Source organism: Myotis nattereri (assembly GCF_964212035.1).
Source record: "Myotis nattereri genome assembly, chromosome: 16".
Classification (NCBI taxonomy): Eukaryota; Metazoa; Chordata; class Mammalia; order Chiroptera; family Vespertilionidae; genus Myotis; species Myotis nattereri.
Window position 1 is genome coordinate 40700126 of NC_138091.1, and position 17719 is coordinate 40717844.

At 51.3% G+C, this 17719-nt stretch overlaps 2 protein-coding genes across 2 annotated transcripts; one reads left to right on the forward strand and one right to left on the reverse strand.

Moving 5' to 3' along the window:
* Window positions 1-1184: 1184 nt before the first annotated feature.
* On the reverse strand, window positions 1185-10913 carry NT5C3B (5'-nucleotidase, cytosolic IIIB). The gene is made up of 9 exons (XM_081110142.1): window positions 10853-10913; window positions 10574-10672; window positions 9881-9950; window positions 9748-9794; window positions 6071-6156; window positions 5021-5110; window positions 3835-3997; window positions 2577-2777; window positions 1185-1704 (listed from the first exon to the last, which is right to left on the reverse strand). The coding sequence occupies exons 1-9, from the start codon at window positions 10862-10864 to the stop codon at window positions 1570-1572; spliced, it is 903 nt and encodes a 300-aa protein (XP_080966268.1). The 5' UTR covers window positions 10865-10913; the 3' UTR covers window positions 1185-1569.
* A 1104-nt stretch (window positions 10914-12017) lies between these two features.
* KLHL10 (kelch like family member 10) lies at window positions 12018-17642 on the forward strand (the record flags this gene model as incomplete). The annotated part of the gene is made up of 5 exons (XM_081110676.1): window positions 12018-12211; window positions 14199-14688; window positions 15577-16194; window positions 16803-16952; window positions 17154-17642. 5 exons carry the CDS (start codon window positions 12018-12020, stop codon window positions 17526-17528), a joined length of 1827 nt encoding a protein of 608 aa, XP_080966802.1. The 3' UTR covers window positions 17529-17642.
* Window positions 17643-17719: the final 77 nt, after the last annotated feature.

The window sequence follows — 17719 nt, forward strand, 5'->3', positions numbered from 1 at the left end:
GAGAGCATCCGGAGGCACCTCAGGGTCTGCCCTGGCTACGGACTCAGCCTTAGCCGAGAACCTCTCCTCCCCCAAACCTAACGGGGCCCACGTGCGGGCAGCAGGATGCAGGCCCAGCTCTGGCCAGGAACACCCTACCCTCGCTCTAGCCCCTCCCTACGGGGAATGGGCAAGTTACTGGCCCTTTCTTGGCCACCTGCAAACTGGACCTGCTGGGTCACTGAGGTTTAATGGCGCACACAAGGTACCACAGCAGGATTCGCCCACAGTCCCAAGACCTTCCCTTCAGATCGACAGGTAAACGTGTTTCCAACAGCCAGGCACCCACGGGAAGGGCGAGGGACCGAATTTCTCTGAGAACAGGCTAAGAAAACACCAGCTAAGGTGGTTGGTCTACATTTTCTTCAAAAGGTACCCCAGAGAGAATTCAATTAGTTCCTTTTTAAAAAATATTTTTATTGACTTCAGAGAGGAAGGAAGAGGGAGAGATAGAAACATTGATGATGAGAGAGAATCTGACTGGCTGCCTCCGACATGCCCTCCTACTGGGGATGGAGCCGCAAGCCAGGCCTGACCAGACTTGAACCATAACCTCCCGGTTCATAGGTTGATGCTCAACCACTGAGCCATGCTGGCCGGGCTCAGCTAGCTCTTGACCAAGTCAACAGGGAGGGGAGAAGGGAAAAAACCTTGGAAGAACACCCAACAATACAAGACGACAGAACATAAACCACTTCGAGTTACTCTGCCACAGAACAGCTTCTCCCTTCAGGTCCCTGGTCCCAACTCCCCCCCCGCCCCCGCCCCCCGCCCCGCTTACATCATCCATTTTAGTGGCCCTGGACCCCCAAGAGGAGGAAGGAAGGAATCAAGGTGATCAGGGAAAATCGACACCCGAACGGATCCCTGTGGGGACTTCTAAAGGGGCTCTGCACACAGGCTTGGCCAAACCCAACTGAATGTCCAGTTTAACAGCTGCATCAGAATAAAGTCAAACCACTCCAGGTCAGAAACACACCCTGACCCCCACAGACACATTCAGGCTGTGCTCAGAGGCTCTTCGGGGCTCATTCAGTGGTTTCCAAATCGTGTTCTGTGGAGCCCTAGCGGCTTCTGGAAGGCTCCTGCACCTCCAGGACCTAAGGGTACAGGCTCTGCCCCCCCAACCCCGAAATCAGAACAGCTCTGGTTTCTCCTTTTATTTTTATCTACTTTACACATTCGATTTGTTTGAAGAACAGCATCCCATGTTAAACATTTTTGAAAAAACACCAAAAAACAAATCCTGGACCAAATGACCCCTGGAATGCAAACAGCCTGCAGGTCCGATTCAGGCTGGTTTTGCCCTGAAGCTGCTGGAAGTGGCTTTAGCTGCCTCCCACCTGCCAGGGCCTCCCTCCGGCCTTGGAGGACTCACAGGAATGTGCCAGGGAAAGGGGAGGGAAGGGCGAGGACCCAGCAGCTTGTGGACGTCCTGAGCTGCCCTCTGTACACACAGGCTCACCGCAGAGCAGCCCCCACGGAGGCCCCCTCCGTGTCTCCGCCTGCAGACAGGCCGCGCCTGCGCACTCAGGAGCCCTGCATCTCCACCCAGTCCCCCTGGTGCAGGATGTGCTGCAGCAGCCCGTTGACCACGTCCAGCGTCTCGTCCTTCTCCAGCACAATGTCATAGGAGGCCATGTAGCGCTCCCGCTGCTCCTCCACCTGCCGGGGAGGGGAGACGGAGGGTCCCTGAAACGCCCCGCCTTCTGCCCACCGCCGCTGCCTCTCAGGCACCTGGAGTTGGGGGAGGCGTGCGTTCAAGCCACAGACCCCCTAGAGGAGTTCAAGGTCACAGGGCCTGCCTTTTGGAGACACAGATGGCAATGGGCACAGGCGGCCACAATAAACTCTGGGGTCAAGAGGGCAGTAACAAGGATTAAAATTTAAAAGCCAGGTGTTACCTCTAATCTACGTGGATTGGATTTCCACAGGCTCCAGCACGCGGGGAACTCAGGCACGTGCTGGCTGAGGGTAAGGACTAGGGGCCTTCCATCCAAAACCACGCTGTGGCCCTGGACGGCCGTCCTGTTTTCACCCGTCGGCCTCTGTTCTAGTATCTTTCTTCTCTACACTGGGAACCCACATCCTAAAACCCGGACATCTGCCGTCGCCATGATGCCTGACAGGTATGATTTAGGAGGACGGCAAGCAGCCCTGCCACTTCCTCAACTGTCACCTGGGCCAGTTACATACCCTCCTCGCCTGTTTCCTCACCTGCAGAATGGTCTAACAGTCACTACCTCAAAGGCTGCTGTAAGGACTGAATGGGTTCCTGTCCCTGCACATGGTGAGCACTCAGCCAGTGGGGGCTCCAGTGAATCCTGGCGTTACCCTGCCTCTGAACTCGTTCATCGCTGGCCATCTCGTTTCCCTACGCGATTCGGAATCTTCTCCTGAACATGCCTGTGTCTTACCCCTGTGCCTCCAATACCGAGTGCGGTGAGCAGCACAGAAGGTGCTCGGCTCCATAAGCACGTTCACGGGAACGGAAGGGGAAGCCGGCCATGCAGGAGGACGCCCTGGCCTCGACCCACCTTGTCATTCAGGAAGCCGATCTTCAGAATGTTCTCCACACCCGGGACCCCGTCGGCCATGGTGAGGTCCCCCATGGTGTCCCCCAGCAGGACGACGTTGGTTTTGCCCTGCAGCTGCTGGAAGTAACTGGAGTCCTTGCACACGGAGCTGTTCTTGTTGTACGTGTGTATGAGCTGGCCCTTGAATCCCTGTAGGAAACCCTAAAGGACCAAGAAGAGAGACCGACAGGAGGGCTACGGGGACCCGGCCAGCGCCAGTTCACCACGGCCTCTGTCACAGCGACAAGGGAATTCTGAAAGCCACAGAAACACCAAAACCTCACTGTAGTCTAAGCTAGGAGTCGGCAATGTAGAGCCTGGGGGTCAAACTTGGCCTATTTTCATAAATGAAGTTTTACTAGCACACAGCCATGCCCGTTGGTTTACATCTTTCTGTGGCTGCTTTTCCACACAGCGGAGCGGGGTAGTTGCCACAGAGGTCGTATAGCCCATCAAGCCGCAGGTTATAACATTTATAATCCCCGGTTTAAACTTTTAAACGGTCAGGAGCCGTCGAATATTGCTGGTCACCTACTCCGGGGGAAGCATGAAGCCTGTGACACAAGCACTGTTCAGGCCACGCCTGTGCCAAGCCTTCGCTGCGGGCCACGTCCTAACCACAGTTCAAAGGCATGGAGATCCTGGCCGCTGGTTTTAAGGGGAAAAGTTAGAACAAGGGTGAATCGGAGCAGCCCACCTCGGGCCCTAGAAGAACAAGCTGAAGTCCAAGCCCTGGAGTAGCCAGGAGGGCGCGTGACCGTGACAGTGATAAGGGGCCTGGCTGACCCCAGGGCAGAGAGCTGTTGGCCAAACACCAAAGAGCAGGTCCTTCAGAAGAATCAGGGACATAGAAAGGGAGTGGACTGACTATGCTTGGGGAGGGGGATGCGGGAAGAGACTGGACAAAAATCGTGCACCTATGGATGAGGACGGAGGGTGGGGTGGGAACTGGGAGGAGGTGAGCTATGGGGGGGGGGGGGGGAGAGGAACAAATGTAATAATCTGAACAATAAATATTTAATTTAAAAAAAATAAAAAAAAATAAAAGTAAGGGTCTTTAGAGGCTTAAATAAACAGATAAATGCTGCCCGAGGACACAGAAGCCAGGACGCCTTCCGCTCCCTCTCCTCCCAGGCTGGGGTTACTGTTCAGGGTGAAGTGCCCTGGCTGGTGGTTCCCACCCCATGTCCATTCCCAGCCCAAAAGAGATTTGGCTCACATCTTCGTCAAAATCCATGTAGTTAGACACAACATGGATGTTGGGGTGAAACACTTTCATCTGCCGGATAATTTCCTCCAGGATATCACCAATGCCCGCAGAAAAGATGAAGAGGGGGATGTTATTTTGGTAGAGGGTGTTGAAGAACGCCTTGTATCCCTCCCTGGAAAGAGATGAAGGGATTCTGAAAGGGCAATGCCTCTGTTACTGCTCTGTATTTTCTATTTGGGTTATATATTTTTAGATTAAAAAATTTTTCAATTGAGGTATAAAATACATAAAGTGGTTAACGTGCACTAAAGGGTTCAGCTCAATTAATATTGACCTATGTATACACCCATGTAATTACCAACCAGATCGATCAATGTTCCCTCGTGTTCCTCCCAGTCAACACCATCCTTCCCTATTTTGACTGCATATCACCGATTAGCTTTGCCTGTCCCTGAACGTCATATGAACAGGCTCATATTTTTTTGTTTTTGTTTCTGTACTACAATTGAACCCTGAATAACACAGGGGTAAGAGGGGCTGACCCCTGTGCAACAGAAAATCCACGTACAACTTGTGATGCCCCCAAAACTTTGGGGGGATTGGTTCTAAGACCCCCATGGATACCAACATCCAAGGCTGCTCAAGTCCCTTATATAAAATGGCACGGCCCTGGTTGTGTGGCTCAGCTGATCGGGCATCGTCCCATGCTTGGAAAGGTTGCCGGTTAGATTCCCGGTCAGGACACATGCCCAGGTGTGGACTCGATTCCCAGTGTGGGGCGTGTAAGAGGCAGCCGATCAATGATTCTGTCATCATTAATGTTTCTATCTCTCTCTCCCTCTCCCTTCCTCTCTGAAATAATAAACATATATTTAAAAAGTAAATAAGTAAAAATAAAATTTAAAAAATGGGCCTGTGGCATTCAGTTAAGCATCCAGTAAGGTAAGGAAGTCTGTCATCTCATCAAAGCTCAGAACAATACATACACCACCAGCAGGCTGCTTCCTAGGCAGTACCCAAGGGTAGGAAGTTGTTTAGCCATAGCCAGAGAGGGAAAGCAAAACCTTCCCCACTTCATGGCGCCAGGTCTCTTCTAACTCTCCCAGCATCTAACTCCTCTCCCCCGCCCCGCCCCCCCCCAGCCTCCTTTTGTGAGCAAACCAGTTTCAAATGTTCCCCAGAGCACGCAGCTTACCTAAGCATTGCATTGGACTCTCTGACCACCTGGGCTATCTGCGACTTCTGAATCTTCTGCTGACACAGGAGATCGTGTGCTTTGGTCCACCTAGAAACAAACACCCCACAAACCCCCAATTCAGATCAGTAAAACGACTTTTCCCTTTTCAGGGCCGAGTCCCCTCTGGAAGGACTGACAATGGAGGTGGCCTCATCCGTTTCCACAGAACCATTTCCTGGAGAACCCTGGCAGTCCCTAAAGGAGGGAGCCTGGCCCCCGTGGCTCCGTTGGCTGGAGCTTCACCCTGGATACCTAACGGCTGCAGTTTCGTTTCCCGGTCAGGGCACATACCTAGGTTGCGGGTTCGAGCCCCGGTCAGGGTATGTACAGAAAATAACCAATGGAGCCTGGCTGGCGTGGCTCAGTAGATTGAGCATCGTCCATGGACCAAGAGGTTCTGGGTTTGATTCCCAGTCGGGGCACATGCCTGGATTGTAGGCTCCATCCCCAGTAGGAGGTGTGCAGGAGGCAGCTGACAGATGTGTCTCTCTCATTGACGTTTCTCTCTCCCTCTCCCTCTCCCTTCCTCCCTATTAAAAAATCAATAAAAACATTTAAAAAATAAAGATAACCAATCCATGTCCTCACTCTCTCCCCCGTCCCCTCGCTCTAGAATCAATTAGCAACATAAGTGAGGAACAAGAGGCAGGTGAGTTAACTGCTGAAGTCAAAGCTCTTCTGAACCCCTTCCTCCGGGAGCCCCTTGGAGAACTGGGGCCCTGTCCAGTGGTACTGGTTTCTATAGGAAGGTTATCTCCCCAGAGCACTTACTCCCCGACACCAAGGGGCTTCTAACTCTCTCGAGGACGTTTGACGGGCCACCACAAAGGAGCAGTCACAGGCAGCTCCAGGTGTGTCTGGACAATTTGTTCTACTAGTTGGGCCTGTGGCATTCAGTTAAGCGTCCAGTAAGGTAAGGAAGTCTGTCATCTCATCAGAGCTCAGGAAAACCAGGCCCCCGCCTGGACCAGACCCCCGCAAGGACCAGGGGCTTTCACCACCACTCACCACTCCACCATATGAGGTGACTTCTCTTGGGCGGTCCGGCGTGGGTCAATCTCAATTGGGTAATACTGGTGAAGGAGCGCTTTCAGCTGGGCACCCAGAGGAAGAGAAAAGCCATTAGTTCCTCAGGTTTTCCCCAGCCAAGTCCTACCATTCAGCACAAGAAGAAAAATCAGCCCGTGGGCGTGGCTCAGTGGTTGATCTGTGATCTATGAACCAGGAGGTCACGGTTTGATTCCTGGTTGGGGCACATGCCCAGGTTGCGGGCTCAATCCCCAGTAGGGGGCATGTAGGAGGCAGCTGATCCATGATTCTCTCTCATTGATGTTTCTCTCTCTCCCTCTCCCTTCCTCTCTGAAATCAATAATGAAAAAAAAGTGTGTGTGTATATATATGTGTGTGTGTATATGTGTGTGTGTGTACATATATATTTAAATGCAAAGATCGCACACTGACCAAGACAGAAAGCTCCTGTCCTGACAGATCTGGCTCAGTGGATAGAGTTTCAGCCTGCAGAGTGAAGGGTCCCGGGTTCAATTCCGTTCAAGGGCACATGCCTGGGTTGCAGGTTCAATCCCCAGTATGGGGTGTGCAGGATGCAGCCAATGATTCTCCCTCATCACTGATGTTTCTATCTCTCTCCCTCTCCCTGTCTCTCTGGAATCAATAAAAATATATTTAAAAAATAATAACTAAATAAATGCCCTAGCACAGCAGTCAACCTTTTGGACCGCACGGGCCACTGGTTGGCAACCGCTGCCCTCGTTGGTTTTGCTCAGTGGTTGGAGTGTCGGCCCGTAGATTGAAGGGTCATGGGTTCGATTCTGGTCAAGAGCAGGTGCCTTGGTTGCAGGCTGGATCCCCGACCACGGTCAGGGCATGTGCTGGAAGCAACCAATGTGTCTTCCTCCCATCAATATTTCTCTCTCCCCCTCCCTTCCATTCTCTCTGAAAATCAATGGGAAAAAATATCCTTGGGTGAGGATTAACCAAAAAAAGAAGAAAAAGATTTCATATATAAACTTTGCTTTATTAATTTTTTCAGGAGCCCATCAACACCAAAAAATTTAGTTTTCTCCAGCTTCTTTATCCGAGAGAGGACAATGAAACCTAGTGGACGCAGCTTCCTGGAAGTTGATAAATCAGGTATTCAAGGAACCAAAAAAAGTGACTTGCTAGCCCAGCCAGAGTGGCTCAGTTGGTTGGGTGCAATCCTGTGCACCGAAAGGTTGCCGGTTTGATTACCAGTCAGGGCACGTACCTGGGCTGTGGGTTCGACCCCTGGTCAGTTTCTCTGTAGAATCTGTATCTCTGTCAGGGCACATATGTAAGGCAACCAACAAATGTTTTTCTCTCACATCGATGTACTGTATCTCTCTCTCCCCCTTCCTCTCTCTAAGCATGTCCTAAGGAAGTGATGGCAAACCTTTTGAGCTCAGCGTGTCAGCATTTTGAAAAACCCTAACTTAACTCTGGTGACGTGTCACATATAGAAATTTTTTGATATTTGCAACCATAGTAAAACAAAGACTTATATTTTTTATATTTATTTTATATATTTAAATGCCATTTAACAAAGAAAAATCAACCAAAAAAATGAGTTCATGTGTCACCTCTGACACGCATGTCATAGGTTCGCCATCACTGTCCTAAGGTGAAGATTAAGAAAAAAGTGACTTGCTAAAAGCTACCAATGGTGGAGCCAAAACCTACCTTAAACTAAAAGTGGCATCCCAAAAGACAAGTTTTAGAAATATAAGAATAAGCCCTAACCGGTTTGGCTCAGTGGATAGAGCGTCGGCCTACGGACTCAAGGGTCCCAGGTTCGATTCCGGTCAAGGGCATGTACCTGGATTGCGGGCACATCCCCAGTAGGGGGTGTGCAGGAGGCAGCTGATCGATGTTTCTCTCTCATAGATGTTTCTAACTCTTTATCCTTCTCCCTTCCTCTCTGTAAAAAATTAATATTTTTTTAAAAAAAGAAATATAAGAACAATCTATAATCCACTGCCCAGCTTTTGTTTTTTCATGAATTTCAGATAAACAACCAATAATTGTTAATATACTTTAAAAAATATGTTTTGATTTTTTTTTTTTTTTTTTTTTTTTTAGAGAAAGAGAGAGGAAAACATCAATGAGAGAGAAACATTGATCAGCTGCCTCCTGCATCACCCCTCCTGGGAGCAAGCCCACAACCTGGGCATGTGCCTTGACCAGAATCAAACCAGTGGCCTCTTGGTGCATGGGATGGCGCGCAACCAGCTGAGTCACACCGGCTGGCTCTACTTAATCCTGACAGAGTACTGGGAGAGCTAACCGATATGACAGACCGACAGACTACTTCGTGTGCGATTTGGTGAATCCCATACAGCAGGGGAACGAAATGACGTAGCTCTTCAGCAGAAAGAGCTCAGCCACCGACAGAGAAACGTGCCATTAGCACGGCTCTGCTCTGGCAGAGAGGACCCTGACCGGAAGAACATGGGACAGAAGAAAATGAACCCCAGAGCTACAGAGGGATCGCTTTAGAATATCTGTATGTATCTTATGGGAAGGGGAGTGGCTGTACACTGACATTAATTCAGATGTCTTTCTCAACACCGGGTGCCTTACCAAGAAACTGATTACCAAGGAGAGAGCAAAATGTAGTGGGAAGAATCTGGGACAGAATCTGATCTACGGGAAAGCCAAGCTCTGTGTCCTGCTGTGTGTCCTTGGGTACGTTGCTCTAGTCTCCAAACCTGCTTTCTCATCTGTTAGGTGGAGACAATAACGGTTCTAGTCCCCTCTGGAAGTTGTGGGGTTAAATAACAAACATCGAAGTCTCTTGCAAACTCTCTAGCTAACAGTGAGCATCACGTCCATACGCCAACTATCAACTGTCATACTGAGACAGGCCGGGAAGCCAGGACAAGTGGAACAGGGAACAGGCAGCTGAACACACTGAAGAGCAACTGACAGCAGAAACAGAAGGTGGCCTCCCTAGGGATACCATCTAGGCCTCAGTTATATTTCAGCTCCAGACCCTGAAAAGCAGCAAAACCAGGGGGGCGGACACCAGGACCAGCTGCAATGATGAACACGCGCCCTGCCTGACACTGACCCCTCAGTGGAGACCCGACCCTGAAGGAGCACACCCAGAAAAGTGATGAATATTCTGCTGACACCCTTCCTAAGATTCCTGCCTATAAGAGAGAGATAAACGGACCCAGTGCCAGGAGCCCTCAGGCTGCCACTCCCGCCCTCCCTCCCCCTTCTTGCAACCAGGGCAGCAGCAGTTCATCCTGGGCAAACCCCCTGAACCTCCCCAAGGCCCCCTTTTCTCTGACTTCTTTGTGAGCCAAGCAGCCCAGTCTAGGCTCATTTCCCCAGCCCCTCCTTGTTTCACTGTTCCCGCTTTAATAAACGTCCTTAAAATCCACCTGCACTCGTGTGTGCAATTTTTCCTGCACTAAGTCAAGAACCCACACACTCTCGGCTGGCCCTGCCAGTAACAATATGTCGTGGCCAACAAGGAAAAGCTATCCCAGTGTATCAAAACTAGGTCTGCCTGAGCGAAAGAACAAGAATAAATTTTCTCTTCTAAGGTCTCTATTCTGGACTCTCTGGTCCTAAGCTAGAGCCATGTGAAGTAACAGGGGACAGCAATCCGGAGTGACGAAGGGGCATGCTTCGCTCACCTTCTCCCGGCACTCCTCACTGATGATCTTGCTGTTATCCAGGATATCTGCAAAAACACAAAGCTCCCTTCACTCGCCCCTTAGGAGCCACCGTCCTGTCAAGCCCAACAAAGCAAGCTAGTGCGTGACTTACTGTAGGAAGAAGGGCATGGCTTTCCATTATAGGCAAACCTGCTCAAGGTCCTGTCAAAATCAGAAATGACCTAAAATGCAAAAGAGAGATGATGCCTAGATGGGCTCCTCCTGGTGCGGCCCTGCGTCAGCCTGGAGGAGGAGGATGAAAGTCCCAGGGCTCAGCGTCCAGACTACGGGCAAAGCCCTGGGGGCGGCGGGGGGGGGGGGGGGGGTCAGGGCGGGGCGGGGGTGTCAGGGCGGGCTACCAGGGGAGAGAAGGACTAATCCCAGGCGGTCCAGCGCTAACCCTGGGGAGGCCCACCCTGGGGGAGGGGGGGGGTGGGGGGGCGGGGGGTGCTGAAGAATCACGATCCCTTTGGCTCTTTCAATAGCACCCATCTCAGTGCCCTAGGCCCTTCCTTTAGGACCCTCTCCACATCTGCAATGTCCGGGGGAGCCCGCTGGGCTGGGCTGGTGTGGAGAAGGAGCCCCAGGGCCTGATGGGTGCCTTCTGTCTCATCAGAGGAAGCAGCACGACCTTACAGAGAATTTTAGGGCAGGTGGGCTCTTCCCCAAACAGGCGAACCAACCGGGTCATTTCTAGGGGCTGAGGGCTTGCAGGTGCCGCAACCGCGCGGGAAGGCACACGGGCAGGACGCCCCCCCGCCGCGCCCCCTGCCCCCCGCGCCAGCCCCACCTCGCCCGGCGGTACCTGTAGGCGGTCTCGCCCGCCCCTGCGGAGGGCGCCCACGATCTCCTGCACCCGCCCGGGCTGCCGCATCAGCACCGTGGCCTTCATCAGGGGGCTCACCTGTCCCGAGACCCGAGAGAACGGCTGACCCCGGCCCCGCGCGGGGCCCGAGGGGAGCGGGGGCTCCGGCCGGGCTGGGGGCGCCTACTGGCCGGGGCGGACCCGGGCGCCCCGCTGGAGGCCTCGGCGCGCCCGGGGGGTCGGGGCCCGCGCCTCGCGGGCCGGTCCCTCCCGCCTCACCTCCTCCGCCATGGTGCTCGCACCGCCGCCGCACCGGCCCCGCGCCGGGCGCCCGCCCCGCCGCCGCACTGCGCAGGCTCGTCCCCGCCCCGGGACCGGGATCGCAGCGGGCGGGGCCGGGAGGCCGGCGGGCCTGGGCGCTGCGCCCCGCGCCGGGGAAGACCCTGCTGGGGGCTCTGTGTGGAGGAGGGTGACGGTGCCAAGGGGTTGGGGTGACTGGGTGCCACTCTTTCTAGAGCAAAACCCCTGCAAGCGTGGAGGCTTCGGGCTTCGTTTGCAGAGGAAAGGGCCGCAGGATGGAGGGGGCGGCAGGAGCCCACCGCGGGTGCGTGTCTGGCCCGCGCCCCACGGAAGATGCTGAGTGTCTGTCTCGTGTCCAGGGCGCAGGAGGGGCCTGGACAGCTGGGCCGGAATGCCAGGCTCATCAATGTTGCCTCTCCCTCCTGCCTCCTCTGGCCTGGTTTCCATGAACGCGGTGCCTGGGGGGCCAGCGTGGAGCTGTGGAAGGAGGCAGGTGGATGGATGCCCCAGGGATGCCAAGTGGGCAACAGGAACCAGAACTAATAAAAACTCGTACATGGTGTTGGTGGTCATGGTCCTGCTCTGGGTACAAGGACATGGATGCTGGTGTGGGGTGATCGTCAGCTGGTAGTGTGGTGGTGGTGGGGGGGGTTAGGTGGGTGCTAACCCCCCCACACCCCAGACCCCACACCCCAGGGTGGGCCTCCCCAGGGTTAGGGTTAGGGTTAGGTAGGTGGTAGTCAAGGACAGGGACTTTAGACGTCATAGGGTTGCCCGACGAAGCCTAAGAGGGAACTGGGCGCATTTCAGACGTCTTGGCTCATTTCACGTTCCCCACCCCACCAGCTCAAGTTTGGGGACACTGCTGAAGCGCTGGGCTCCCGTAGCCCGGGTCCCTCCTCATCTGAAGAGGCACAGCTAGGGCCAGACCTTCTTCTCTGGTTTCCCATTGGAGAGCATTCCAGAACCTGAGAGCACAATCCTGAGAGTGATCTCACTCAGGCCAGGATTCTGGAACTTGGGCTGCCTGATGGCCCCTGCATGGAAGATGTAGTAGGGAAAAGGAGCGACAGCCGGCTGAAGGGCCCCACGACCCTCCCCGACACCCTCGGAGAACAGCCTCCCTCGGCTGGGCCAGGGTGCCATGGAGATGGAGAACAAGGCGGCCTCCACACGTTTCCACCAACCTCACATGGAGAGGAAGATGAGTGCGATGACCTGTGAGATCTTCAACGAGCTGAGGCTGGAGGGCAAGCTCTGCGACGTGGTCATCAAGGTCAATGGCTTTGAGTTCAACGCCCACAAGAACATCCTCTGTAGCTGCAGTTCCTACTTTAGGTACCGCAGGGCTGCCGGGCTCAGCCTGAGGGGGAATTGGGTGCATTTCAGACGTGGTTCATTTCATGGTTCCCACCTCACCGTCTTATAGGGACACTGTCCACGCACGGGGCTCCGGGAGCCTGGCTCCTCTGCCATCTGAAGAGGCACAACTAGGGCCAGATTCCCTTCCCCCTGATGTTCCACGGGATTTCAACCAACTCTTGGTGGGCCCGCTGCTCTTCCCCTTTGATTCTCACTCTAACCAACCTTTGGGGAAGTTGAGCATCCATACGGGGTTTCCTACTTAAACCTAGATAATAATGCCACTTCAGCCACCCCTATCCCCCTGTCCCCCTATCCCGTAGAGACGAGCTTGAACAGGGTGATAAGTTATCAAGGATTGAGGGGGTGGGAAGGGGGATGGATGCAGGGGAAGAACCACATAAATATTTATCAGGGGAAAAAAGGGGTGTGTGTGTGGTTTGTGTCCAAACCATTGTAACCCAGGAAATGGAAGGGCTATTTTGTTCATGAGCTGAAAATGTCTGAGTCATCAATTCCAATCAAGATATGATAAATGTGTCCCACCTGTTGCTAAAAATTCTCGTGGTGATCTACAGCAGGGTCTATAAAAAGACCAGCTACACATACTTTAAGCTTCGCAGGCCATATAGTCTTTGTCACATGCAACTACTCCACTCTGCCTCTATAGTGGGAAAGCAGCCATAGACGATACTAAATGAAAGGACACTGAAATTTGAATTTCATTTTTACCCCATTTAAAAATGTAAACGACATTCTTACCTCGTGGGCAGTACAAAAAGAAGGTGTGGGTGGAATTTGGCTCGGAGGCTGTATTTACAGACCCCCGCTCTAGAGAAGAATTTTATCTTTAAGCCCATAGTCCCTGAGACCGCCTAGAAAAAGGAAGCACAATATATTATGGACGGGAATTCTGTCTTGTTCAGTCCCTAGCTACAGAGTGGAATAGCAGTCACTTATTTATTCAATAATTATTTATTTAGTGCCTGTTTTGCGACCAGCGCTATAGTGGGTATTGGAAATAAAACAATGAGTAAAGAGGTAAACGTTCCTGTTCTCATGAAGCTTACCTTCTGGTAGGGGGAAGAGGCATTAAATAAATAAACTACATATCAGATTGTAAGTGCTAAGAAAAAAAAAGGTAGGTAGCGTGGATGGCAATTTTCAATAGGGTTATCACTTTGCTGACAAAGTTACATTTGAGCAAAGACTGCAAGGGGATGAAGGAGTGAGTGAGCGAGAGAGATCTGGGCAGAATTCCAGGCAGAAGGAACAGCAGGTAGAGCCCAAAGGTGGAAGCATCTCTGATGTAGTCAAGGAAGGCAAGGCCAAGAGGGCTGAAACAGAGGGGGAAGGCGGGAGGAACTACCGTCAGAGAGCTGTGACTGGCCCAGATCTCACGGGACTTCGGTGGATAATAATGCCACTTCAGCCACCCCCGAAGGACTTTGTATTTCACTCTAAGGAGGGAAGTCAATGGAAGGTTTTAAGAGGAACACTGGTGGTTTAGATAAGACTAAATTCTGGAGGTGTCAAGAGCCAATCAGGTAGGCGGTCACTCCCAATCTAGGCAAGAGACCGTGGTGGTTTGGACCAAGGAGGTAGCAATAGAATTGGTTAGATTATGGCTGTGTGCTGAAGATTACTTGCATTTGGTGGGCAATGGGGTTGAGACAGAAGAGACCTGGGTCTTACACCTAGCTCTAGATCCCAATTTTCCCATCCACAAAATGGGAAAAGGATATCGTTATCCCGAGGATAAGAGTGACCAAAATCAAAGCTCTTGGGAAGGTTCTCTCGCCCGCTGTACAAGGCAGCCCGCCCTGCCTCTCCTTCCTCCCGCCCACTTATTTTCACTGCACTCTTTGGAAAGTGCCCAAACTCTCAACACCACAAAGTGGGGAGAACATGGCAAACTGGAGAGAGATGTTTCAGTGATGGCTCGTTCCTCCCCTTTTTCCAGAGCTTTGTTTACAAGTGGCTGGAACAACACTGAAAAGAAGGTATACAACATTCCTGGCATCTCCCCCGACATGATGAAACTAATTATTGAATATGCGTATACCAGGACCGTCCCTATCACACCTGACAACGTGGAGAAGCTGCTGGCTGCTGCGGACCAATTTAACATCATGGGCATCGTGAGGGGTTGCTGTGAGTTCCTCAAGTCAGAGCTGTGTCTGGATAATTGTATCGGCATCTGCAAGTTCACAGACTACTACTACTGCCCGGAACTCAGGCAGAAGGCCTACATGTTCATACTGCACAACTTCGAGGAGATGGTGAAAGTCTCGGCCGAGTTCTTGGAGCTCTCCGTCACTGAACTGAAGGATATCATTGAGAAAGATGAGCTAAACGTCAAACAAGAAGACGCTGTGTTTGAGGCCATTTTAAAATGGATTGCTCATGACTCCCAAAATAGGAAGCAGCATATTTCAGTTTTGCTCCCCAAGGTCAAGTTTAATTGTTTTTTTGTAGGCTGCTTAATTGACCGCTTTTGATTCATTGATCCCAGTCGGGTTGTCCTAAGAGCTATATTCAGACGTGTGACAGATTCCAGGGCTGTATTTACATATATGTGTAGCGAAGGCATCTCCTACTAGTTTCTGGAACCTTGCCATTTTCTTTACCCTTGGCATGGCTAGTTCCTTTTATCCCAGTTATATTCTTTTATTATATTTTTCTTTTTTAGAGAGAGGAAGGGAGAGAAACATCAGAGTCGGTTGCCTCCTGCTCACACAATGACCGGGGATAGAATCTGCAACCTGGGTGTATGCCCTGACCGGGAATCGAACCAGCCACTGTTTGGTGTACGGGACGATGCCCCAACCAACAGAGCCACACCAGCCAGGGCATTTTGCCACCCCTCCACCCCCCAGTTTTAGTCTTTGGCCAAAATTCTTCCTGGCTGTGGGGGAAGGAGAGGGCAAGGCCTTCAAAAGAATTCCAGAGTCTTCTTTTTACCTTTGTCCATTCTGAGTTTCCCCAAACCCAAGAGAGAAACTGGAGTTGTAGTCATTTATGTTAATTTGTGTTATTTTACATACAGAGACAGATATTCATTCACAGAAAAATTACTTCAACTTTTTTTGGGGGTCTAGTAGCATAGTCTGGTGGTCAAGGAATGAGCTAGCTTGCTGATCATTTTCTAGCTCATTCTCAGGATCCAAATGTATACCACCTCTTAAAAACAGATATTTAAAGTGTTTAAGTTGTAAATTTCAAAACAAAACAAAATATGGCTCCACTGCAATTCAAAGGCAGGCTGTAAACCAAGGGGCTAAGGGGTTTTCCAGGCCTCCTCACCTCACTTTAAATGACTTGCTGCATTTCCTCCTTAGGTTCGCCTGGCCCTAATGCACGCCGAGTACTTCATGAACAATGTTAAGATGAATGACTATGTCAAAGACAGTGAGGAATGCAAGCCAGTCATCATTAATGCCCTAAAGGCCATGTATGACCTAAACATGAATGGACCCTCTAATTCCGACTTCACCAACCCACTCACCAGGCCCCGCCTACCCTATGCCATCCTATTTGCAATTGGTGGCTGGAGTGGTGGGAGCCCCACCAATGCCATTGAGGCATATGATGCTCGGGCAGACAGATGGGTGAATGTCACTTGTGAAGAAGAAAGTCCCCGTGCCTACCACGGGGCAGCCTATTTGAAAGGCTACGTCTATATCATTGGGGGGTTCGACAGTGTCGACTATTTCAATAGTGTTAAACGTTTTGACCCAGTCAAGAAAACTTGGCACCAGGTAGCGCCGATGCACTCCAGACGTTGCTATGTCAGCGTGACCGTCCTCAGCAATTTCATCTATGCCATGGGAGGATTTGATGGCTACGTGCGTCTCAACACTGCTGAACGTTACGAGCCAGAGACCAATCAATGGACACTCATTGCCCCCATGCATGAACAGAGGAGTGACGCGAGTGCCACAACACTCTACGGAAAGGTAAAAAACCTGGGGGGGCAGGGGGGGGGGCGGGGAGGGAGGAGGGCCGGGATGTGAAAGCAAACAAGCCCAGGAATAATGCTCTTCCTTTTGGGGGGTGGATGGGAAACAGAAATGGCAGTATCTTGGCAGTTCAAACGCCATCAAATGACTAAGGGACCCTTTGTAACTATCTTACTTATTCTGACCCATGAGTCTCTTCCCCTGGCTGAGTTTTTATTTGTATCCTTTCACTGTAATAAACTCTGAGCGTATAACCACAAAAAAAGTAAAAATAAATAAAAAGCAATAGATATACATGTGGAAAAAGAAACTCAGAGTGCCCCGGCTAGTGGCTCGGCTGGCTGTAGCGTTGTCCCGACGTGCCAGGGTTCTGGGCTTGACCCCTGGTCAGGGCACGTACAAGGGTCAAGCAACGAGTGCATGAATGGGTGGAGCAGCGGGTTGATGCTTCTCTCCCTCCCTCCATCCTCTCGCTCTAAAATCAACTTAAAACAAGAAACTCAGAGTACACAGACTGGTATAAAAGTGCCCCCCACATACCATACACATACCTTTTCATACTCCAGAGGTAACTACTTTAATAATCTTGAACTGTCTTCACACAGGTCTACATATGTGGTGGGTTCAATGGAAATGAATGCCTGTTTACAGCAGAAGTGTACAACACTGAGAGTAATCAGTGGACAGTCATAGCACCCATGAGAAGCAGGAGGAGTGGAATAGGCGTAATTGCTTATGGAGAACACGTATATGCGGTGAGTTTATTGTGTACCACAACAAAAATGATTCCCCTCCATTTTCTATTAGACAACCACTGGTAAGCTTTTGAAAAGGTTTTGTTCCATGGAAGACAGTGGAGGAGGGAGGTATGAAATCACTAGTCCCCCCCTAGAGGGCCTCCTGGGTGAACAGAATCAGTGGCTAACAGTAAATCATGCTCCCGTTGCTGTCCACAGGTAGGCGGCTTTGATGGAGCTAATCGACTCAGGAGTGCAGAAGCCTACAGCCCAGTGGCTAACACTTGGCGCACGATCCCCACGATGTTTAATCCTCGTAGCAATTTCGGCATCGAGGTGGTGGACGACCTCTTGTTCGTGGTGGGCGGCTTTAATGGCTTTACCACCACCTTTAATGTTGAGTGCTATGATGAAAAGACCGACGAGTGGTATGATGCCCATGACATGAGTATATATCGCAGTGCTCTGAGCTGCTGTGTGGTACCAGGGCTGGCCAATGTTGGGGAATATGCAGCTAGAAGGGACAACTTCACAGGATTAGCACTGCGAGATGAAGTAAAGTACTCCGCTTCAACAAGTACCTTACCTGTATGAGCCTCTTCATTTAGCTAATAAAAAGTCTAAGCAATAAGAATTAATTCTTTTTTAAAATAAATGCAGTGTTTAAACTTGTAAGAGTACTGGAAAATGTTCAACATAAGGGAGCCAAGGGTTGGACGAATGAGGGAGCAAAAGGGTTCAAGGAAGAAAGCAATTATCTTCAACAGTACATACTTAAAAGGAAA